A 23,226-nucleotide genomic window follows, 5' to 3' on the forward strand; every position below is an offset into this window, starting at 1 on the left:
ATACAAACTACAGCCATAATTTTCCAAATGAAAAACTTTTCATAACTTCAAACAAAACCACCACTAACAAGGTCGAAAAACAGCTACTTATCAGGCGTTAAATTGTTTCAGCAAAAGCTTGGAAAGGTTATGTTTCCCAATCAACTTTTAGGCTTTAAAATTATTGTTATCTACTGCTTTGAACTAACCGGTTGTGAAAAGCAGCAGCCGCATCAGGGCCGTCCCTTGATGGATCCCTGCAGATCTCCAGGGCCTCGTTGATGGCAGCTAAGAGTCCTTCCCCGCCTTCACCGCGTAAACTTGGCCCCAAACATTCGGGTCTACGTATGAGCAAACGAACCACGAGATTGGCATTCTCCTCAACACTCTCGCCTGTATTGAGGGAGGAGAAATATTTGTTTTATAAAAATATTGTATAAAGAAAGTAAAAAGATTCTTTCAAAAGTGGTAAAGCTGGTTGCTAATCAGCTGGTTGTTAATCGGATATCGGGATCAGATACTATACCTTAAATGACAATACACAGTTTCGCTAAAGCAGTATAAAAACAACATAGTCGATTTGCCTTAATCAACAAGGTCTAACCCAGCGAAGATACCCGTTAGGTTACGTCAGCTATGCTTAAATGTCATTCTTTACCGTTGACAAATACGGCGTTCTTGAGGAAGTCCAAATAACGTTCCCCTTCGAGAGGGTTCCATCCGATGTCAGGATACCCGAGCCTCAGCAAAGTGATGCAACTTTGCAACCCGCAACCAGCTAAATTTTCCACCAACTACAAACAAAATCAGATTTTTTCGAAAACGAATCAATAAACCGCAACCATTAAATGATAAGCAACAAGAAATATGACCAAAAAAGAATATGTGTCATCTCAGGCTTCTTGTCAAAGAAGCCGGGAAACCATGAGAACTACAACCTATTATACTAAAACTTGATAATCAAGTTACTTTTTCCAAATCACTTTCTTGCAGAGCCAGCGCGAGTTCGTTGTTATCCATCACCGATGCGGCGGCTACGTCGAGAGGAGTCGAACCACGCATTGATGGTGTTGCTGCGAGGAAGAAATCGTCAACCTTGTGTGACAATGTTGTAGTAAACTAGTGAAAAATCCATAACGAACCTCTGGGTTTTGATAGAAAAGCATAAGTTGTGGCATTAGACCGGTTCATACCGGTTCCGGAAAACTTAGTCTTGATACTATCAGAGATAAGCAAGCAGGTTGTCAGAGCAGATTAGGCAGATGCTTCAAGGGAAGAAAATATTTCTAAACATAATCTAATAATACTGAACTCGTTTAGGGAAAGCTTGGAATATGTCTTTAGACAGGCTAATTCTGCTGCTGGAGTGAAATCAATTCAAAGGAATAATGATGATTTTATTACTGTAAAATCGAAAGTGGCTTACCCCTTTAATTATATTGCACTAAAGTAAATTTTTGGTGACAAAATTACTTTCGTTCTTTTACACATTTCAGTTGATGAGTTGAACAAATATCTCACCTAGTCCTACGGATCCGTGTTCAAGTAGGAACTGCAAGTGTTCAAACAGCGCTCCTTGATTCATTCGGCTGATGCGGCAGAAGTAACAAAGAAAACGGCAACAAGCGGCCACCATGCGTGGGAACTGTACCTGTGGACCTGTTTGGAAAGTAGCATTTCAAACTGCTGGTAAATATAGGGTTAAAAATAAATTTTCTTGGTTGATTGTTGTTGAACAAAAGTGTCTTTCTTTAGCGAAAAAAATGCATTACTTGGAAATCATCACAATTGCCAGTTACGAAACCAAATTTTGCTACGATTTAAAACGTTGATTAAAATGTTGAAAAAGTGGGCTAAATGCAGCATGCAAAGTTTTACCATTGTTGTCTTCATCATCTTCTTCACCCAAAACACTGACCATGACCTCCATCACAGTTTCGTGCATGCAAAGGATCCGCATCAAGTTCGGGTGTTGGTAAAACACCTTGTTGTTCATTATTTTGCTGGAAAAAGGAAAAAAACTGTCAAAATTTCCAAGTGATAAACAAAGCGTTCATTTTTAAGCAAGTCATAGTAAACCGATCAATTTGGTCGCATCAAAAACCGCTGTACGAAGAAAAACACAAAAGGCTTTGAAGGCATGGCGTGATTCTTCATTAAGAGAAGTTTCAATTGTAGTATATTGATTGACGCAATGCAGTTTACTCTCAACTTACTTCAACTCTTTGATGATTAAAGACTCCTCTTCTTTTCCAAGTTTAACCGAGAGGAGAGATCGAAGCCGGGATAGAGCATCCAGCAATCCCATGGTATCCACCTCTGACTTTTCACTGATGCAGTACGACTTGACCAAAGCTTGATGCAGCTGAAGAAAGACTTCAAAAGTAAATCTAATCAATAATACTAATCTAACAATTAAACCATCAAAATTGTTGAAGCGTTTATTACTATAATTTCACGCTAGCCGTACAATGAGATCAATGAAAAGATCAATCAAACTTAAAAAAAGTTTCTCAGTCCAATGATTAAAATTCTTGCAATGCAAATGATCAAATTAAATGTATGAAAGTCGTAGTTGTCAGAACTTCCTCAACTAATTGTATGATAACCCTGATGCAAAATCATACTTCGCCGATTCCGTTATAGGATCTATAAAGAAGATGAAATATCTCCCGCACAAGATCAGGATCCCAGATGTTGCTCTCTTGCGCCCAATCCACCATCGTATTTCTGACGAGTTCCATGAAGAAGAGGCGACGAGGGGTAATGGAAGAGCAACTATCTTCTACATTTTTGGTCTTCTTTTTTCTGATCACTTTCCCAACTAAGGACGACAGCTTTTTCGTCCATGATATCTGAAGATGCAGTGGCAATAAGTTTGGCTTTTTTGCGATGACGTAAGCATCGGGTTTCGTCATGAACACAAATGACGTAACAAGCCGACGAAAACAAGTTTTCCATTAGTTATTCAGGTTGCTGACTGAACAGCTGCATTTGACCTTGAATGATTATAGTCGTAGCTTACGAATCAAACGGAAGTGTTTACAGTTACACAATGAACTTTACCAACACTTGTTTTGTAAGTACATTTGCTGATGTAAGCCACAGTTATTTTTCTAACTACTTTTAAAAATGATTCAATTAAATTACTATCAAGGAACACTGAGCCCTACTTCAGAAGTAGCATTGTTTCGTTTTTCTTCTTCAATATTTTCTCCACAGTGACGCAACATGTCCAGGTGAAAATTCCATAATATATCACGGATTTCATCCGGTAGAGGACACTCTTTATCTTCCTCTTCTGATTTGAAGCTAAAACAATAAATGAATACCACATCATAATACGTATAACTTACGTACCTCGTTATCAGCGGCTTGGGTGATAAAATGACACGTTGTGACGTTTGATAAAATGACGTTTCACATATTGAAACAAGTGATTATGTTATTGCAATAACATGAACTGGAAAATGCTGATAACAATATTATTCCACACATGATGGCTTGTCAACATAGTTAACTTATATATCACACAGTACAAAGAACAAATAGAAGATGTAGAAAAAATGTCCTGTTTCATTTATAAACTACAAATGCTAAATTATAAAACAAGAAGTTCAGTACAAGTTATTACCGTACAAAACAATTCGTTTGAGTAAAGAAACAAAGAATATAACGGTTGAATTAAAGATTCGTCTTCGTGAATATTTTCAAAAATCAAACCACAGCTTCTATGATTTTCGGTTCAGATTATCAGAATTTTGTACAAACCGAAACAATTTAAAGAAGAAACCTTCAAACCCACCTAAGAAGCAATCCCATCTGGTCACTAGGTGGCGATCGAAACTCCTTGGTCATCTTAGCGGTCATCGCTGCTGACATATCAAAAGCCTCCATGACGTTTTGGTAGCGGTGCCTTTGATCCTGAATGATGTTAAAGCAATGTCGCCAAATTGCTTGTTACAAAAAAAATAAAAAACTAGATTTATAACAGTTTTATTAAGAAATTGCAAATTACGTTTCATTATTGTCTCGTGTTTTTAATGGATACATTTAGCAAGGACATACAGTATTTTCACGTTACCTGTTGCATTTTTGTAACAATTAGGCCTGAGAATGATGCAAGTGCTTCCACGCGGTGACGTAGTTCAAAATCGACAAGTTGTTGAAGCAGCTTGCAGATTTCCAACTTGACCGATTCTACCAGTTTCACTTTCAGCAAGCCGCACCCCATCCCCTGAACCAGTTCTGTTGTAGAGAAATAAAACAACTGTTAGCTTACTTGTCATAGCTGACAAAAGTAAAATTGTCAATCAGTAGGCAACGTATTAAGAGTTTGATTTCAATTTTTAGTAAATTTAGAAAAAGCGTAAGATCACTGAACACTTTGGATACAAAAAATGCTAGGAAAGAATATGAGATTACACAATACATACAGTGAGTTATCTTTTGAAGAAATAATTTTTAGCATAAAAACATATTTTTTTATTTTCTAGGCACAATCTACTGTAGTTTACCTTTTTTTCCTGGTAGATCGTTTACGTAACTGCCAAAGAACGCGGGGTCGAACATTATCAAAAGACGCTTGATGTCGCTGTCGGCAAACGCTCCCATGATCAACAGCGTAATGGTCAAACGAAGGAGAGGGCTGTAAAGATCAAAAAAAAAACAATTTCAAAAAAAGAAACAAGAAAAGGTGTAGGTTTCCTGCATTGCAGGTTCGTTAAAAGCCGAAAAAAGTCATCTGTACAACTGTTTCGCAAGCAAGAATGCAAAGGATTTGTTTGTTGTTGTAAGTATGCATATGACCATCAAATCAATCGCTTTGTAATTGTAAGACAAAATCAATGACAGTAACACACTGATACAATTTGAAATACGTAGTTAATAGCGACAAGCTGTAAAGTAGCCTATCTTTTAAGGTCTTCAAGTCAAGCAAATCTGATTAAAGGAGAAAAAAAACAAAAAAAAACATTGATATTGGCTGTATTTGAAAGCGTTTAATAAGGGACAGAGTCCGCCCCGATAGCTCAAGCTTCAAGATCACGCGGCGCTGATTCGACTCTCGGGGTGTGCACTTGAGTAGCGCACGTTAAGGACTGCTCTCCATTCAGCGACATCTAATGGATGGAATAATTCCCGGGCAACAAGACTTCAACAATCGGAAACTTCACCCTGTCAATCTGGGTGACTGGGCCTGCGTCAGTGGTTCAAAGCCTCTACAAGTATGCGAAACTGCCAGGACTAAGCTCTCAGGGAAGCTTTCCCAATCCGAGGATAAAGATTCAATCAATCAGAGTAAAATCTATATAGTTGTTAATGCGCTACTTTATTGTATAGTACACTTAGTCTGAGAGCAAGTGTGTGAAATAAAGCTTACACCAATATGTGTTCTTGGTAGGTTCCCATTACGTCTTTGTAATTGAACGTGCAAGACTTGACTGCGTCTTCCAGCTGGCCGATCACGTGATGCCTCAGTTCATCCAATGGAAACTCGGGAACCTCCACGGTTCGCGTTTGAACCAACATGGGACTACACAAAGTAAAACATCACAAGCGAATTAACAAGAACTAAGTCTATTGTACAGTAAATCCAAAGTAAAAGCATTGATAAAGGATTTCGATAAGTCCACCGAAGGCTGAATGTGTTTTATAATGCAAGTTGGTTATTTGTTTGTGATCCACCTGACAGTTTGAGCTAAAATATTTACTGAACTTTTTCATTTGATATTTTATTTGGAGCGGCAAAGCGATGAGATTCAACTGCTGAATAATTTCAACACATATGACAGTAAACAGAACGAATCTATCAACACGTTTCTGCGTGTGGCGACTCACTGAGATATAAAATCGATAGAAGACCAATGCATGTTAGGACGAAGTGAGGAGGTTTTCCCAACTCCTGGCAGCATCGGCTCTTTTGTTTCATTGCTCGCAAACAACCGGATGGACTTTGAGTGTTCGTTCAAAGGAAATATATACTCGTTCAGTGTATTTCGCCTGCAAAGATCGTAATGTTCTCAATTGAAAAATATGAGATGGGTATTATCAAACAAAATGAGAGCCAAAATTTTTAACCAAAACCTGTAGTCAGATCAATGCAGTAATTAATTGACAGTGTTATACGTTAGCCTAATTATGCGAATAGGTAAACCAAAGGGTTAAAGGTTTTTCGTAAAGAAAAACCATACACATAACCACGTAGGTGTATTGTTCGAGAAAAGCACGATTACATGTAAAGTCATCAAGAGTAAAAGTTAAACGTATCCACAAACCGCGCATGCGCGTGAGGTGCAAGATGCATCTCGATCAGCAAATCATTGAACACAGCTCGGAGAGATCCAACAAATGCTGAGTTTTTCACAACGTACATGAACTGCCTTTGATCCACATAGCTGAAAAGAATGATCGGAGGAAAGTTAGCTGACATTCAGAAGAGCATATACACAATAAACCAAAACTGGTTTTTTTCATTCAAAAAGTCCTGCATAGTCAAGTACGGTTTTAAAGAAAAATGCATTTTTCGTACGGGTCGACGTCCGCTGAGAAAAATTGGCTGTGTCTTAACAACGCTATTGATGACACTTTTGAATGTCTGGGTACGAATATTGCCTTTCTTGTTTTAATGTCCAGTGTCCACTCTAACTTTTCAACTAATCTCTAACTCTAACTAATCAAACCTGCAAAGAACATGCGCGACTCTGTAGTTTCCCAAAGCACACATGGAAGCGTACAACTTTAAAGTTTGTTCGTGAAACTTCAGCATTTCCGGATTTTCGCTGAGCTCGAGCAAATCCATGGAACGATTTTCCTCAGGGACATACAAGACAGCCATGTTTTCTGCATTGAATACAGTTAAACTGATATTTTTATGAAAAAAAGTTGTCAAATTAAAACTACCTTAACCGATTGTGCATAGACTTTGATCATCAGCAAATTCAATCAACATACGGGCTTCTTGGAACTTGGTATTTCGTTTCATCTCAGTCGTCCATCCCCTTGACCGGTTCATATCCCTGCGGCACTCCGGATTGACCAACCGACTAGGCATCCGAGTCCAGGTGACACGGGACATCGCTTGGACGACCAGACGAGGAGGACATTGAGGAATGACGTTTTTTTGCTCACACTGGAAGATGGCTGCGGAAAGTGGCATGTACTTCTGCACGAACAAGAATATTGAAGTCAAAGTGATTGGTGCTTGGGCAACCTTTTAGTCTTGTAAACACTTGGTTACAAAGTAGTGGTTGAAACGCGTTCTGGAAATTAGAAAATCTTTCAACTACAACTTTTGATGAAAAAAAAGCAAACAAAATGCAAATTACAAGAGAATATCGTTGATTTTTCGTTGCAAAACTTCCAAGTAGGGCTAGAGGTAAATTTAAATATATTAAGATTCGCTGTATCTCACCTTCGATCTCCCGAGCTCGTATTGAAACATGTAGCGAGAAGAAGGAAGAGCAAACACAGCTGGATACAACTTTTCACCCGGTTCAACCTGCAGGAATAGGCTATAGCGTTCATTTGCAGCAGCAGCAACGAGCGTGTGAGTTGAATGGAGGTTGAAAAACTTTTTACATTAATACGCTTTATAACAAGAGACCAAAAGACATAACGTTGAAAAGCTTTGTAGACTACAGTGAGTTGTAATGTAGTCAAAACATGACTAGTTTTTAAAACAAACACAGCCTTTTGAAAGAACAAAGATTGTCGAACGACGTTGCGTAATCATTACCTGGTAGTACGTGTTAACGTCTTTTCCATTCGCGCTGAACGTCAATAACCCCGTTGCTATGTCAACGACGCATGTGACGAACACGCCAGGTGACGTTTGAGGTGGAAACTGGGCGGGAGATTGAGGTGCTTGTTGATGTAACTCGCCACACCAAAGCACAAAGCAATTGGATCTTTTGATACTGAGTTAACATAAATAATAGGTTTTCTACTACAGTTAACGATATAATTTATGTATTTTCATTGCACCTGCCATTGCAACAATATTAGTTGTGGCAGAAAAAGTTTCGACACCATAAAACCGTCGTTAAGACATCAACGCACAAGAAAAGATGTTTTAGTCATTTGTTTTAGGTTTTACTTTTTAATTCAAGAAACAAAAACACCAAAAACGAATTAAAGAATTCAAATTAAAGCTACAGCCCGAGCATAGGCTATACGTTCACAGGGTTAAACTCAGCATGACGTTTTATTCTGGGTTGAGTTGGCGTATGAACAGAAATGGTAAAGAATTGTTAAAAGCCAAAATATTTTTACAAACGCTTGATTAGAAATCATTAAAAGCTTAAAGAATCCAGATCAGAAAATTTAACTTCAAAAAGCTGTTGTGCACACTACAAGCAAATATTGTCTTGAATAAAATTCGTACTCAATCGTAAATATATCAAAATCAGCTTTAAATTAATGCATGACTTATAAAACTTTACATTTTCAAAATGCCATTCGTTTTCACCTGTCCTGCACCTTTCCCTTGTCGTCAGCTAGCGTGATGATGCTCGAACAAATATGATCAGGACGAAAATTTTCTTGATTCCAATGAAAATCCGACTTGACCCAACCAACGTAGACGCCACCTGGCTCTTGGTCAGGGAATATCCGGACAGTGAAGGAATATTGCGTTGACTGCAGCAGCTGAAATTAAGGAATGCAACAAAATTCGATAAAAAACATTTTGCTTGCAATATTTCAAACAATGCGCATGTTGAATGAGTTGCGTTCATTTTCTACAGTAAGTAAAACTTTTCTGCTTGACAGCAAAAAGGAGTCCCTGCAGACCGCTGGTCGACGTCTGATGGTGTGGGATCAAGACCAGGCTTTTTTGAAGAAAATTGGAGTGAGAGTTATATAAGTGAAGAACTAAAGTACATGCAGATCAATAAAAACCTGGTCAATGTCGTTCTTGTAAAGTACGTCGGAGTATTGCTCCGGAAGGACTTCCTCGGCGAGCCGTGCTTTCCCCACCGTGTTGTTGGGTGGTGGGGAGGACACGGGCTGCTTTGACTTACTAAACAATGATTTTCCACCTTTTAGTACTGTGAAAAATAAAATGTGAATGCTGACATGAAGATGTAGATGAAAAAGCTTTGGATACAATGTTGGCTAGAAATATATGGTGGAGTTACTTTTGTAAATGTGCTGTTTTCGGCACAAGAATATAAGGAAAAAGTCCACTACATAATGTTATCGATCATTACAGCGCACTTGCATAGGCAGTAGGCACCGGAGTTTGTAAACGAAGAAATTGCAAGATCAAGAAAAGCCGCTGATTCGACTCTCGGGGGTATTGGTTAAAGCTAGATGTCGCCGTGCAAGTCGTTTGCTGTGCAAGACAAGGCCTAAGGCGTTTGGCTTCCAGTCCAGATGCTATTATGGCGACGTCCACGGTTAAAGCAATGCTGTTCAAAAAAAGCTCTCCTTTAAGCGCTGACTGGTGTGTGGAATAATTTACAGACGACACTTCAACAAACGGTAACTACACTTTGTCAATCTCGGTTAATGGCTCTGCCTCAGTGGTTCAAAGCCTCAAACGCATACAAAAACTTCCGCAACTAACTTTCCAAAGAGGTTTTTTTAGTCGGGCATATAGACTCCCACAATCAATCAAAGATATACAACTGATTCCACATGTTACATCGTGATGCACACTAATTTAGATATGTTCCTCCTGATTAAAGAAGAACTTTAGGAGAGAAGTGATTTTGCTATGACGTAAGAAGCTGATAGAGAGTGCAGTACTGGTGTTGGTGAGACGAAAAACTGCAGCTTCGAACTTCGAGCAACCTTTTACTCGTTAACTAGATACTGTACATTGTAAAATAGAACAAAGAAAACACATCTCCCACCAGGAATGTGATAATGATGATGATGACTCTGTGGTCGTTGCTGTTCGTTTTTCTCGATGGTTGCCGTGCCTCCTCTAGCGGTCTTCAACAAGACTTCAAAGTCTCCATCCATATCTTCAAACAAAATCAGATGTCAAAGGTATTGTGCGATGAATGGTTGAGTGAAACGAGTATTCACAGGGAGTGTGGTTGTTACTATGGTTGTTCAACCGTTTACATACCAAATTTGCGGTTTTATCTTCTGCTGTCGTTCAGGCCTTGCTCCCGAGCAATCGATGCGACGTGTTGCAAAGTTTACAAATGTTTTTATAGAATCGGCTATTCCCATTAGGAGGGACAAAACCTAATTTCGTTGGTGACAACGAGGGCAGTGAAAGATTATTACTTAGCTCAACGCAGACAAACATTCTACTGATACAAGGGAAGTCTATAAAAAAATCGCAAAAAAATATGTTCCTTGAGATATCTCACCTTCGTCCACAACCGACTCTGTTTCCGGAAAAAGATTGATGACATTTCCAGAGCTACTCCATAGAAGAAAGCAAGAAACGAAAGAAAGTAAAGAAGGGAAGATTTAAAAGAATGAAAATTTTTTAGATTTAGTAGAAACTAAAAACGTTGTAGATTACAACCAAACACCAGGTGATATAACTATATGATACATTTGTGCACTAGTCTTCAAACCCAAAAAGATAAAGTTTCTTAGCAACGGGAAGTAGAAATAGCATGAGCAATCAAAACATACGCTTTATCTCGTTGACTGAACATTAATATTTTAGTCTATAAGCAACCTGCAATTGCATGCATTTGGAGGCGGATTGCACCGTGCTGCCACAAACTCAAGCATTTAAATTATATGGAAACAATTGGTTAAATACAAAACAGATTAGCAAAGTTTGGAATTTAGAAATGAAAGCGGCCTCACTTCTATCAAACCAGATCGCTTTCAAAGAAAACAAATGTTTTCATCTCTTTTAGGTGATAAAAGCTCACATAGTTCGAAGTGCAACTTATCTCTAAAAGCACCCGCCTCTTACTCAGGCGATTGGTCACCTGTCAGGACCACAAAAGCGGCCCAACCGAAAAGATTTCAAAGTTTTTATAGTTTATTCTGACACTGCATAGATAGATACATTTATGACAAAGCTGAATAATTTTATGCTATAAATTATTTTTATTTTAGTTTTGTAGCCTCTGCGCATGCGCAATGTTCTGGCACAATGGCACATAATCACTTTTGAAGCATACCTCTTTGTGAACACGGAATGCATTGCCACAGGCATATTCAACCTTGTGTAGAGCCATGATGTCGATCGTTCTCGAGACCGTGAACTGTCGATCCACTTGTGCAAGATCTTCAACCGCGGTGGACGGTGGTTGCTAGCGATGTAGACAGGTATTCATAATGGTTGCATCATTGCATGCGCACACGGACTCGATAAGTTCTTTTTTGTTTTTATTTTTTTAATAAAACAAAAAACACAAAAGTGACATAAAACAAAAATACACACAATGTTCAGGCCTCGAAATTCCGGCGGTCATGGCGGACATGACCTCCGGAATGACCTCGAATGTCTGCCGAAGCCGACTCATTGGTCGGTCATAAATGACCGCCGCAAAATTCTTGACAAAAATAGAGCTAATGCGGCAAAAATATATTTTAAATTTGAATTGTTACAATTGTTTGTTTAACGCGAACAAATACGGAGCTAAAACAATAATAGTACAGGCAATTGCTTTAAAGATCACATTAGAGTGGCGTGGTTAACGAGCTAATGGCAAAAGTAGCCATTTTTACATCATTTCAACGCCTTGCAATGTTGCCTTGAAATAAAGTTGTCTGAACTTTTCGGCAGGATATGTATTCTAATTTTAACAATGAGGATTATTGCGTTACATTGATCGTTTGTTAAAAAGAAACGTCACAAAGAAGCAAGTCTCAGCTGGGTTCCGCACGTGCTCAGGAGAATGTGGCGACCTTATTCACGCTGATACTGATAGAAATAGAATTTCTGCACAGAAGGGAGGGTGTTAGACTAACACTATTGTGTTAATTAGGTAACACTAACACTATTGAGGGCTAACACTATTGAGTCACTAATGCGCATTTGTCTGGACGGTGCTGAGCTGGAGATTTACGACCCCGCGCCGGCAGTAATCGCTTGGCACAACGATTCTATTACGCAAAAACCACGGAATAAGTGATCGTAGTTGCTTTTGTAATGAGAAAATTTGGATTGTTGTTTTTAATTGTGTTTACTGCGTCATTACACGACTGTCATTAACGCACTGATTTATTTGCAAGCAATCTGTTCCAGTATAGCCTACTTCAGGGTCGGTTAATTAAGCCATCAACCATTGCAGAGTTATTCTGTTGTAGAAAATCTTCTACAAACACGACTGCACAATACTGTAGTGTAATTTTGTGCAAAATCTACGTATGCAAAAAATATGTCCGGTTGAGATATTAAATGTCCGCTGAAAGGGCCAGTCCGGTAGGACATGCTTGACCGCCGAAAAAAAGTACAAATTTCGAGGCCTGATGTTTAAGTTTTGTTTTTGATAAGGATAAAACGAAAACGAAACAACCCTACACGGTCTACTAGAGCAAGGCAGTTACCACCCTAAAACTAATAACGATTAGAGTCATGAAACTATTCAACAATTTAACCAAATCGGTTAAAACCAAAAAGAAATGAAAATATATACAACTCCAACACTAATAAACAGATATACAACGTACAATTAGTGATCTAAGAACCTGTGACTTGTTAATCGTGATTTTTCAACCTACATTCTACATTGTAGACGGTCATTACTTTTCAGCCATTCTTGAAATGGGAGCAAGAACTGGTCGGTGGTTTAAAAGCGATGCCAACAAGGAAAAAATAAGTCAAAAACCACTGACTTAACAATCGTGATTAAATAATGATGCTGAAAGGCACCATTTCATCATACCTATCGCATTTTAAGTATAAACTTGTCATTTGTGAGCAGTTTTTTGTAGTCACGTATCATTTTGACGTAAATACAACCAACCTTGTACGTCATTTTTGTTGATGTTATTACTCAAGCATTTCACGACAGTCCGATATTTTTCGTCTCTTGAGCTATTCTTAGTCTCTTTTTACGGTTAAACAGCAAGCTGAGGTCAAACACAAAATATGTAAAAACGCTTAAAATTGAACAACGTCTGGAAAAAATGTCCTTACCTCGCTGGTATCCTTACCACCTCCACATCTTCGTGTTCTTCATCAACGGTCACAAAACTTGGAAGATTTTTAGTAAACCACATGGCAATAGGATATCTCATGCCACTGCGGAAGATATAACACAGATGAGTCACTCAGTTCCGTTTAAAACAAAAAGCTTCACTAAATATCAAACCAAACCCTTGAATTTTAACGAATATCTACTGAAATAGTAGTATTGCAATACTTTGTTGAACGGACCTTCACCGATAAAACATTTCGCGTGCTACATGACACCGACATAAAAACAATACTAGTAAAGTAATAGAATTCAATGACAGAGTTTAACAAAACTATGAAATAAGACACATAATGTTTTCTTACATTGCAAAAGGCTGAAATCCTTCTTGGAGTCCCATGACCGAATAAAATTTCAGTGTTTGAGCATCCTGAAAGAAACAATACACACGACGTCAAAATCTGTTGTTTTGGTTGAATAAAGGGTTAGCCTGTACTTTTAAAATTATTCAAACATCGAATAGCTATTTATTGCTGAAATAAATTAGTAAGTTTAAACACATGACACCATATTAAAGTAAAAAAAACTTTAAAATTGTAAACAAGAATATGGTCTCGTAAGTAGCTGCATTACAAAAATTTCCATGAAACATTAAAATACGGATTCAAAATCGTACAATAATACCAATGGGGAACTGAAATGCCAAATGATTCTCACCCTCCCAAAGTTGAGCACCCCTCTTTGATCCGCGATGAGACTAACAGCAGGCACGAGCGATATGTTGGGAGGGAGGTTGGAAAACGCACATTCCTGTCCAGTTCTGTCCAGCAAGAGTTCGCCGTTCAGTGTGAATGCTGATGATGTACATACATGTATCACAATAGAAATACTCCTTTACAATATTAGTAAACTTCAGCATAAAAGTAACATTTCAAGTAACATAAAGTTTAAAAAAGAGACGGCAATATTTGTTTGATAAATGTTCAAAGGAAGCACTCAATACGCTATATATCACAACTACTGTAGTATGAAAATATGATTGAATAAGTGAAGATCCCAAACGGGTAAGATTCTGAACTAGATTCTCTTCTTAAATGAATCCATCCATGCCCTTACGCATACTCGTTACATAAAATCTATCCAAATCATTCCAACCTATTGATCTTTCATTGAAGTCAAGTAAGCATCCAACTACATCACCGACTTTCCATCGTTGACCGAATGTCTCTGATCCGTTGTGCCACTTTAGTGCCTGGACAAGCGAATCTCAAGTAATTGGTTACCCTCAAAAGCGGAAAATAATGTACTCACCAGAAACTGCTGCATCGTACGTGTTAAGGTTTTATTTTTGTTTGCAAAGAAACTATAGAAAATAGCTGCAACTAAATGCAGCTTCCTCAAAAGATACAATCAATATTGAACTAGAATTTCTAATAAAAGTGAATTATAAAGCACAAGACATCTCTTCTGCACACAAGTACGTTACATTATTAAAACGTTAACTTACGTTTACTCCATCGAAAACGTAAGCTTTTTCATCAGCGCCAAGATCCACCAACGCAGAGCAGTTAGGAGTCACCCAGCCTACTCTCATACCATCAGTGCCATCAACCTGGTAGAATAGGACCAAGATAAAACAAGAGGTGTATTTGCGTATTATGCGTGTTCTTGGATTTCACCAGTTTCCTCTACGAGACACAATCAGACATTTTTCCATCAATTAACATCATCATAGGATCTTGTTCAGGTGGTGTCTACTCTGGGTGATTTTGCGAACATTGTTTCCACTCGTCTTTGTTGCTTTTGCTTTCGGCTCAGATGTATTCAATTTTCAGCCATCCTTGATACCTTCAATCCATTTTATACTTGGTCTTTCCTTTTTCTAAATTTCCATTTGTTTTCCTCAGCATCATAGTCTATCCTTTCTCATACCCTAAGTCTCTCACTACCCTCATAATAAGATAGGCTAGGTAACTAATTCGATCTCTTACAGAGCACAGCTCGGAAGAACTGTGACAGTTTACAGAAAATCGCCAATTATGGAGACTTTTTATTCACGTTATTTTGCACCCAACTGGTGTAAAATAAATTATTATTGGCTAACTAACGACTCACCGTAAATTCAAAGTACCACTTGTCAGTATTGACGGCATGAACTCTCTCAGCACGGAAGACCCGCATACGATTGTACTGCACCTGGTGTTTCTTACCTGTCAACAAATATTCTAAAAAGCAAGACGAAGGAACAGAATTTTAACTTAGAAAAAAACATATTAGGCCTAAACAGAATAACCAAGAAAATTAAAAATTGCAAGATGCTTTTTGAATATTTTGATTACGGTTTGTGCTGTGAGCCGAGAGATATTTCTGTTGATGTCAATTGATCTGCATAATTCAATGAAATTATTTGTTAGTACTGTATTACTGTCGAGGGTATTTGATAAAGTATAACTTACGAATATCGACAAATAAGTATAGTTTTATGCAATAATCTCGACCAAAAAGTCAGCAATAGAAGTTACAGTACAAACGCGCCTACTTTTATCGACTTCCTTCAAACGGTCATCTGGAGGCTCGATCATGTATCCATGTCCTATCAAGGTGCGCACAAGCTCACGAATTGAGTTCCTGAGGTTCAATAGTTTTAATGTTGATTACTTGAAGTTTTAATGTTGATTACTTGAAGTTTTAATGTTGATTACTTGAAGTTTTAATGTTGATTACTTGAAAAAAAAATTTTTAAATGGCTATTCCAAGAGTAACATCATCAAGAAATTGTTTTGCGTGAACAGAATCTTTGCAAGCCAAAGAGTGATGTCCCGACAACAAAATCGGTCGTTTTTACATTGATTTCACGTCTGCAGACGTGAAATCAATAAAAAAATTGCAATTTTCGTTGGCATATGATGAGCAAACGATGTAAATAACAACTTTGCAAACAAACAGCGTCATTTTACATACAAATGGCGTCTACACGAATAAAAGTCCGTAACAATTCATTTTCATAACAACCTGTTGCTTTGCTTGGCCAAGTTGTCGAGATGAGCAAATGGTACCAATCTTGGGTTGCGTTTCTTTGAGACATCCTGCATAATCAAAACATGCATTATTTTTGTAATGAAACACAAAAGAAACATTCTGAACGACAAACAAATAAAGAAGCAAACTGTTTAAGCTTTTTGGTCTATTGGAATAAATACAGTGGAGCCCTACAACCAGAAGCAGCATTTATCAGGCAGTACTTTGTTGGATTTCCAAGCTACCTTTCCCGCAAGTGAAAAATAATAACTAAAAAGTAAATTGTACCGGAAAAATGAAGATGAAAACAGCTTGAAATTGGAAACGTTTGACAAAGCGTAAAGTTGAGTGCTTACATTTCGAGTTGTGCGTTTATTTCAATTGCTCCAGCTTATGCATCATCACTTTACACACTTGTCAAGAACAATGTTGTTAATTCTGAACAACTTATTACATTTACGTAAACGCATTCAATAAAGCACAAATGTTGGCATTGTCCAATAGGGTGGCTTATTTTTGAACTTTTTTTTTTAATTCTGTCGGGGTAGTGGGGAAATGGTGCCAATGAGTGAGAAAACAATTATGACAAAATTTGAGATTCGCAACAAATTGTCTTCAGCCTCTTCATGGGGCCCAAAAATCGAAAAATGGGGTCAAAAACGCAATTTTTTTCAAAAATATTTTTAGTTTGGGTAGATACAATATTGTTTAGATATATCTAAAAAACTAAAAACGAAACGTTTAGATATATCTAAAAAACTTCAAAAACGAGCCACCCTATTGTCCAATTGACTTAACATCTGCATACGTTGTATTACGGTTCATGGGTGGAAAGGTATTCACTGTAGTTCAAGTGTTGTTTGTCCAAGCTAAATTGAAAACTATTCTATTTTCATTGATTTAACGCCCGCAGACGTTGAATCAACGTAAAAAGGATGATGATGTACTCGCAGGTCGCCTCACCAAGTTGATGCCATAGCTCCATCCTTGCTTCACACGCTCTCTCGCCCACACATTGTGAGCGTTGTCAGCCAATTTCTCTACTAGATCTTCCATTTGCTGAGTCAGCCTGATGTGTGAGAGATCCAACGGCGATGGCTTGTATCCGCTTGCCATCATGTAGCTGGAATTTGTTTTAAAACAAAAAAAATTGTTGAAAAAAAAAAGCTAGATTGAGGTGTCAATTTTGCACTAGCCCGTTACTTAACACAAAATGGTTATGATTTTCAACTCCACAGAAAATGCAGTAGTTTACTATGCTTTGCTTGTGTTAGGCTTTCTATAGAACTTAATAACTCTTAACATGCAATCACTTTATTTTTTGAGAATTAAAAAGCAATCACACATAACATGCAATCACATTAGTTTTTGAGAATTAAAAAGCTAATAAAAATGAAAGAAACTGTTTCCAGAGAATTTAATTTGAAGCAACTTCTCAATAATCAGTCGACTGCGTGGTTTAATGGTGAAAACATTGTGAAGCGCCGCGAGAACAGTCACCAGTTCCACACCGCTCCAGAGCATGCGACTGTGTCTCGGCAAAGACACTTAATGACTTGCCAAAACAATGGGAGCAATTGACACGATGACTATGTATGTCCCTTCCCAGATAGCAAATCAATCGTGTTGTACATTGACTGTACGTGTTGTACTGTACGTGACTGTACGTGTTGTACACTGTTCAGTCGTGTTGTACATTGTACGTGTACAATGTAAAATACGACTGACTGGCTGTCTGGGTTCGCTGCTTCCTGTTGTCTGTTGCGTTGCAACTGTCATCGCTGTGTACTGTATGTTGTCACAAAGGGCGGATATAAATAAAGCATAATTATTATGAAGCAAAAAAAGTAGTTTGCCTATTACTTGCGTACTGCATTGTGGGATAGTTTAGCGTAACTATGGGATAGTTTAGCTAATATAGTTTAGCTTAATTTATCCAGTACGACTTAACTAGGTCTACTCTAAACTAAAACACATTTTACTTTTGAGGGAGCTTCAATTTCCTTAATTTGTATTCAGCGTCTTCATCCGCTATCCCCACGTGATAACCGAGTGCTATTATAGTCCTCAATGTTTCGTGGGACATCGTGAGATTGAAGCTCCTCTCTTGCTCCGGGAGCCGAGCAAACTCCACCAGACAAGGATTCTGCTTCTTTGCATCATCGCGAACCTTAGAGCAAGGTTTTGTTTTTATTTTTAGGCATTTAAACTAGAGGCCTGGCTCATGATTGCAACGTTGCACATCGAGATTTCAGATAGGCTGAAGCAGCATGGTTCTTTTTAGTTTCTATTCGTTCCCTATTCCCATAATCTTAAGACACAGTATTTACTGTATGTGAAAGCTATGTAACCGTCACATTTATTTATAGTTTGCCAGTTTACCAGATTGGAATTACAAACATGAAACGCATCTAGATAAACAACGTAGGCTATTTTTGATGCAAATATAAAGTGTCAAATAATTACCGTTCATTAAGCGTTCAAGCATTCAAGGGGAGCCACAAATATGACCAATGTTTTCTTTTGAGATTGAATTTTTATTTTAAACAAGGATTCTAGATACTTGTTTATTGGTTAAGATATAAATACTCTTACAGTTCCATAGCTCCAGCCTCCTTTGATGCGAGTCATCGCCCATAATTCGTGAATACTCTCTGCCAATTTCGGTACCACACCTTGCAGGTAATGCGACAATACGACCTGAAAACCAAAGTATTCCGTTTGTGATGGCCAGTTTTCTCTTCGTTTGATAAATTACATTTGCAATCAAAGGTACCGCATGCTATAAATTGCAGAGTCAAAACAGCAGTAAAGATGCTAGACATTGATTGGGTTACAAAGTTAGACCTATACCAAATGATGTTCAAAATTTCAACTCAAAAGCTTACATTTTGAGTGTTAACTGCTTCTGGTACAAACACAGTTTGTTGCAAAGAAGATCGTGGACCCATCAAGTAACCACGCGCCAATTGACCGTAAGTCTTGCAAGGACTGAGAAAGAGGCGACGGCCGGGAAGAAGCGCTTCGTAGGCAGGCGCATACCCAACTGGCGGAAGATAGCGAAACTCTCCGTGTATTCCACCGAACAAAAACCGAACCCTAATGAATGCAGTAAACTTAAAACAGAACTGACTTAACAAAAAACAATTCGTGTCAGATTTGTATAATAATGTTACCCGGCAATTGACAAAGTAAGATACAACATCATACTTGACACCAGCTGAAAAGCTGACCACGGGAAAGAAAAGACCATCCAAGTTGAAGTGTTCAAACATTCCTTGCACTGGCTGACCGTTGATGCGAAACGATATGCTTGGAGCGTTCAAGTCCATGCAGCAACTCACGATATCCTTTGCAGCAAGCATATGACGTCCGTTCGACCCTACTGAGCATGCGCGATGACCTTTGAACGACAGTGTAAAAGCATCCTTGTCAGGTTCAATCGCTACAATTATTAATCTTCTTTCCATCAATGCTAAACCGTCTTGATTATGATCAAGTTCAAATGAGCATCACAGAAGAGATGTGCGACGTATATAGGCTACAGAAAATGAATCGTAAGCTACTGAATCTTGACAGGGAGGACACGCTGATTTCTCAGCACGTTTTGACGCAAAGCTCATATTTAATATCATTTCTACCACATCAGCATCACAACATATAATACTGCACAAGCAAAGCGTTCACCATTATAAAACGAGATGTTTTTCGTTGCTTAATTCAACGAGGTTCAGTTTTATCTAAGTCAAAAACAACAGGCTTAAAGAAAAACCACCCACCATTCCACAAATGTAATCCATCAAATCCAAACGAGTACACATCATCACCAACGCCGTTCTCGCCGTGATTGTCGCCTCCAACCGGATATGGTGAAAACCCGACAGTGTTCGCCCAACCGACTCTCAGGTGGGGGGTGCGAGAGTTTGAATCTTTTTCGACACTTTCAACGATCAACTCATAGTACCACTTTTTATACTGAGCGCAGGCGGCACTTACTCCCATGTACATGCTAGGCTGCACGCTGGAAAGGAAAAAAAGTTAAAGTTTAAGAGCCACAATATTTGCTGTCCAAGTTACTTGCATTTGTTGGTAAAAAAAGGTTCTTTGAAAACTTTGGAGTTGGTCATAACTGTGGTTCCTTAGCTCAATGATCCAGTAGGCTAATGGTCATCGAGATTGACCGTTTATTGTTCGCTTGTAGTTAAGTATAGCTGCTGGTATAGAATAAATCAATTAAATTTTTTGCATCAAAGAACCATTTTGAACAAAGAGCTCTTCAACAGCATGTGTGAAATTTCAGTCAATTTCATTTGACGTCGCTGTTTTCTGGCAAGTAAAAATTTTCTTCATGATGCTCGTTTCCAAACGAAGTTAAATATTGCCCCATTTGAAGTTAAATTTAAAGCAACACATCAAATGGACTGTTGACCGTTCGTTAGACTCCAGCTTAAAATATTCTGCGTGTGAGTGAATTTATCGCAAGAAGTTGTTGGTCATGTGAAACTCAGAGCAGGCAAGTAAAAAATATAACAATCCCAGTTTAATGTTATTACCATATAAAGGCATTGGAGAAAATAGTATGTTTCAGGTGCCAAATGCGGTATAAAATGCCCAAAGATTACCAGAAAGCAGAGTAACAACTGAAAAAAAACGTTTGATTAATTGTTAACAACAACTTACTGATTATTAACACATAAAATAACACAAAACAGATTTCATTGCCATAGAACGTTCAATCAGCAGTTCTCATATTTACTTTGAAATGTACTCGACAATGCTCGTCTGCAGCAGTATATCTCGTCCGGGAAGCAAGGTCTCGCATATGAGGTTCTGATTGGTTCGCACCCCAACACCATTGCACACACACAAAGAACATAAAACTTCCAGGACCTAAACAATTGAAATATGTTTTTATTTGAGTAATTCTTAATAATTCAGGTTTGATTTATTGTATACCAATAAGTGCAAAATGGTGGACCAAAAGCGGTCGAATTTGTTTAGGGGTTACTTTTGTCATTGTTTGAATGCTGCTGTCCAACGGTTACCACCAAGATGGTCACGATTCAACCCGATTACTTACTGGTCTTGTAATGTTTACATATAGTTAAAGCAGACGAAACATTTTGATTTAAAAAGGAAGCCGTTAGCCTATCTACGTCTTTCAGTAAACACCTTTCAGTGCTATGTAAAGGGATTTTTTTAATTTTTTCAATAAACCAGTAATCCAACCTTGGAATTCCTTCCATGTTTTTCCAAAAGAGTCACAATAGATTGGATATGTTCTGGCTTCATCATGTTCAGTGCTTCATGGCTGTCTTCAAGAACAGCTCCAAGAACTTCAAGAATTCCTTCATAATAAATAAAAAAAATTACAGTACGTCTGGCCAGGGCCGCTGAGAGGATAATTTGGGTCCGGTACCAATGAGAACCCCGAGCCTCAAATCAGACACTTCTAAGGCAAGCGCACTACATCTAAAGAATACTCGGTGTCTTTTTCAAGTTTTCGGGCCCCTTTGGAAAGAATACGGGCCCTTAAAAATCATTCCGGGTATAAAGTACCCCCTGTACCCTCATGTCAACGCTGCTGCGTCTGGTAACTCTAACAGTGATCTTTCCCTGAGCGATGCTCACTGGAACTGACTGCTTGAAATAGATCACCAAAAACAAGAAAGAAAAAAAAAAGATTCTCGAAGAAAAATTTGTTCTCGAGAGAATGTTTAGCTCAAATCCTTAGTTGGTTTGTATGCCACCTGCAATTTACAAATTCGCATGCGGTAAATGGTTAACATTCCTGGATTAGCAAGTGAAATGTTGGCAGATAAGAATTTGGCTGAGTTGAATTTTGGGTGTCGTTGTTGACAAATATTCACATAATGAAAGAAATGAATAAAATTTTGAAAAATATATCGTACAGGTTAGCACCTACGAGTTTGGTCGTACACGTTTCTTTCTAAGATCCAGTATCTTTATTGTAGACCATTTTCCGTGAAAGTAGAAAATATTCAGAAGTGTTTTTTATGGCCTTCGGTATTTGAAATGAAAGTAAAGCTCTGCGGTGTAACTTAGCTTGTTGTGTTCGTGGTGCATCAAATAAAACTGTTTACTAAATTTCTATCCACAATTCTATTTTACCAACCAATGCTTCCAAAGAGTTTGGTATTGCTTAAAGTTCACTAAACTCTCTTACAAAGTTCCTCACCTAAGGTGGCTTGCTGCCCATCCAACTGACCGACCAGCCATTCCAAGTGTCTCGCAAACTTTGCGCAATTTGATCGATTCTCACGAACAGTGGCGGCAAGTAAAACATACAAAGAATTCAGCAGAGGTTCCCAGGACGATTCGGTGTCAATCCCATAGACAGACGCAAAGTTACCAGCATCGCCATACGAGCTTAGTTTATCAATGCACTGAAGAATCAAGGCTATGGCACCTTCTTCTTGAAAGAGATCTTGCCTGTGACAACAAACACGTGTTATAGGTTAAGTGAAAACAAAAAACAATAGACCTACTATAAGACTGTTAGACCTAGCGAAACAGAATTTATTGGTAAAAATGCAAATACTTGCGTTTTAATTTTTGCAATACTTCGTAGGTTACAAAACACTAGCGTGTTTAGAAGTTTTCTGCTGACAATTGTTTTATTAGGCATACAAAATCAGATCATTTAACGGCATTGTTTTATGGTACAGAATCATAAAGCATTTTTTTTAAATATGCAACTAAACAATTCACAGTCACGACTTTGTCAATTTCATAGCAAAATTGCAGACGAGTTGCATCTTTGCATCGTTCCTTACCTGTTCTTTAGTTGCTGTGCTCTGTTCTGCTTCTCCTCGTGTTCGTCGGTTGAAGGATCATCGCTGCGTTCTCCTTGTTCGGTGGAATCTTCACTTTTTTTAAAGTATTCGATCAAGTCTTCCACGCATTGCTGCACTTCCTCAATGTTTGGAACGTTAGGCCGACGCCCCATCTTCTTGCTTTGGTTTGAGTTGATGGCGCTGAAGATGACACAATGATATTGTTCATTTCGTCATGCGAAGCATGTAGGATATACAAAGATACTGTAGATGGATAAAAATAGATGCTGACAAACTTGTACAGGATGTAAAGCATCGAAAGTCTCTTTAATTGATTCCCAGAAAAAAACTACAGTACATTTCAA

The 23,226-nt window shown here is 38.2% G+C and overlaps 1 protein-coding gene across 1 annotated transcript in view; it reads right to left on the reverse strand.

Annotated features, from left to right (window-relative positions):
- The window catches only part of LOC145775112 (ryanodine receptor 2-like), an 82,683-nt gene that overhangs the window by 42,306 nt on the left and 17,151 nt on the right, over window positions 1–23,226 (reverse strand). Inside the window, exons 14-54 of the mRNA XM_082586321.1 lie at window positions 22,862–23,062; window positions 22,264–22,517; window positions 21,294–21,412; window positions 20,821–20,954; window positions 19,844–20,085; window positions 19,275–19,467; window positions 18,953–19,163; window positions 18,660–18,764; window positions 18,047–18,234; window positions 17,028–17,187; window positions 16,059–16,132; window positions 15,586–15,674; window positions 15,162–15,256; window positions 14,554–14,658; window positions 14,202–14,298; window positions 13,764–13,900; window positions 13,412–13,476; window positions 13,049–13,153; window positions 11,085–11,216; window positions 10,308–10,360; window positions 9,837–9,950; window positions 8,878–9,026; window positions 8,447–8,625; window positions 7,715–7,895; window positions 7,391–7,477; window positions 6,931–7,141; window positions 6,660–6,819; window positions 6,255–6,374; window positions 5,818–5,979; window positions 5,360–5,512; window positions 4,497–4,627; window positions 4,064–4,227; window positions 3,785–3,903; window positions 3,153–3,291; window positions 2,607–2,816; window positions 2,196–2,344; window positions 1,858–1,982; window positions 1,501–1,638; window positions 949–1,052; window positions 638–773; window positions 189–372 (exon numbers count right to left, since the gene is read on the reverse strand). Of these exons, the coding sequence (XP_082442447.1) occupies window positions 189–372; window positions 638–773; window positions 949–1,052; window positions 1,501–1,638; window positions 1,858–1,982; window positions 2,196–2,344; window positions 2,607–2,816; window positions 3,153–3,291; window positions 3,785–3,903; window positions 4,064–4,227; window positions 4,497–4,627; window positions 5,360–5,512; window positions 5,818–5,979; window positions 6,255–6,374; window positions 6,660–6,819; window positions 6,931–7,141; window positions 7,391–7,477; window positions 7,715–7,895; window positions 8,447–8,625; window positions 8,878–9,026; window positions 9,837–9,950; window positions 10,308–10,360; window positions 11,085–11,216; window positions 13,049–13,153; window positions 13,412–13,476; window positions 13,764–13,900; window positions 14,202–14,298; window positions 14,554–14,658; window positions 15,162–15,256; window positions 15,586–15,674; window positions 16,059–16,132; window positions 17,028–17,187; window positions 18,047–18,234; window positions 18,660–18,764; window positions 18,953–19,163; window positions 19,275–19,467; window positions 19,844–20,085; window positions 20,821–20,954; window positions 21,294–21,412; window positions 22,264–22,517; window positions 22,862–23,062 (5,874 nt within the window). The remainder of the gene's footprint in view (window positions 1–188; window positions 373–637; window positions 774–948; window positions 1,053–1,500; window positions 1,639–1,857; window positions 1,983–2,195; window positions 2,345–2,606; window positions 2,817–3,152; window positions 3,292–3,784; window positions 3,904–4,063; window positions 4,228–4,496; window positions 4,628–5,359; window positions 5,513–5,817; window positions 5,980–6,254; window positions 6,375–6,659; window positions 6,820–6,930; window positions 7,142–7,390; window positions 7,478–7,714; window positions 7,896–8,446; window positions 8,626–8,877; window positions 9,027–9,836; window positions 9,951–10,307; window positions 10,361–11,084; window positions 11,217–13,048; window positions 13,154–13,411; window positions 13,477–13,763; window positions 13,901–14,201; window positions 14,299–14,553; window positions 14,659–15,161; window positions 15,257–15,585; window positions 15,675–16,058; window positions 16,133–17,027; window positions 17,188–18,046; window positions 18,235–18,659; window positions 18,765–18,952; window positions 19,164–19,274; window positions 19,468–19,843; window positions 20,086–20,820; window positions 20,955–21,293; window positions 21,413–22,263; window positions 22,518–22,861; window positions 23,063–23,226) is intronic.

Source organism: Aplidium turbinatum, chromosome 1 (assembly GCF_918807975.1).
Source record: "Aplidium turbinatum chromosome 1, kaAplTurb1.1, whole genome shotgun sequence".
NCBI classification, from domain to species: Eukaryota; Metazoa; Chordata; class Ascidiacea; order Aplousobranchia; family Polyclinidae; genus Aplidium; species Aplidium turbinatum.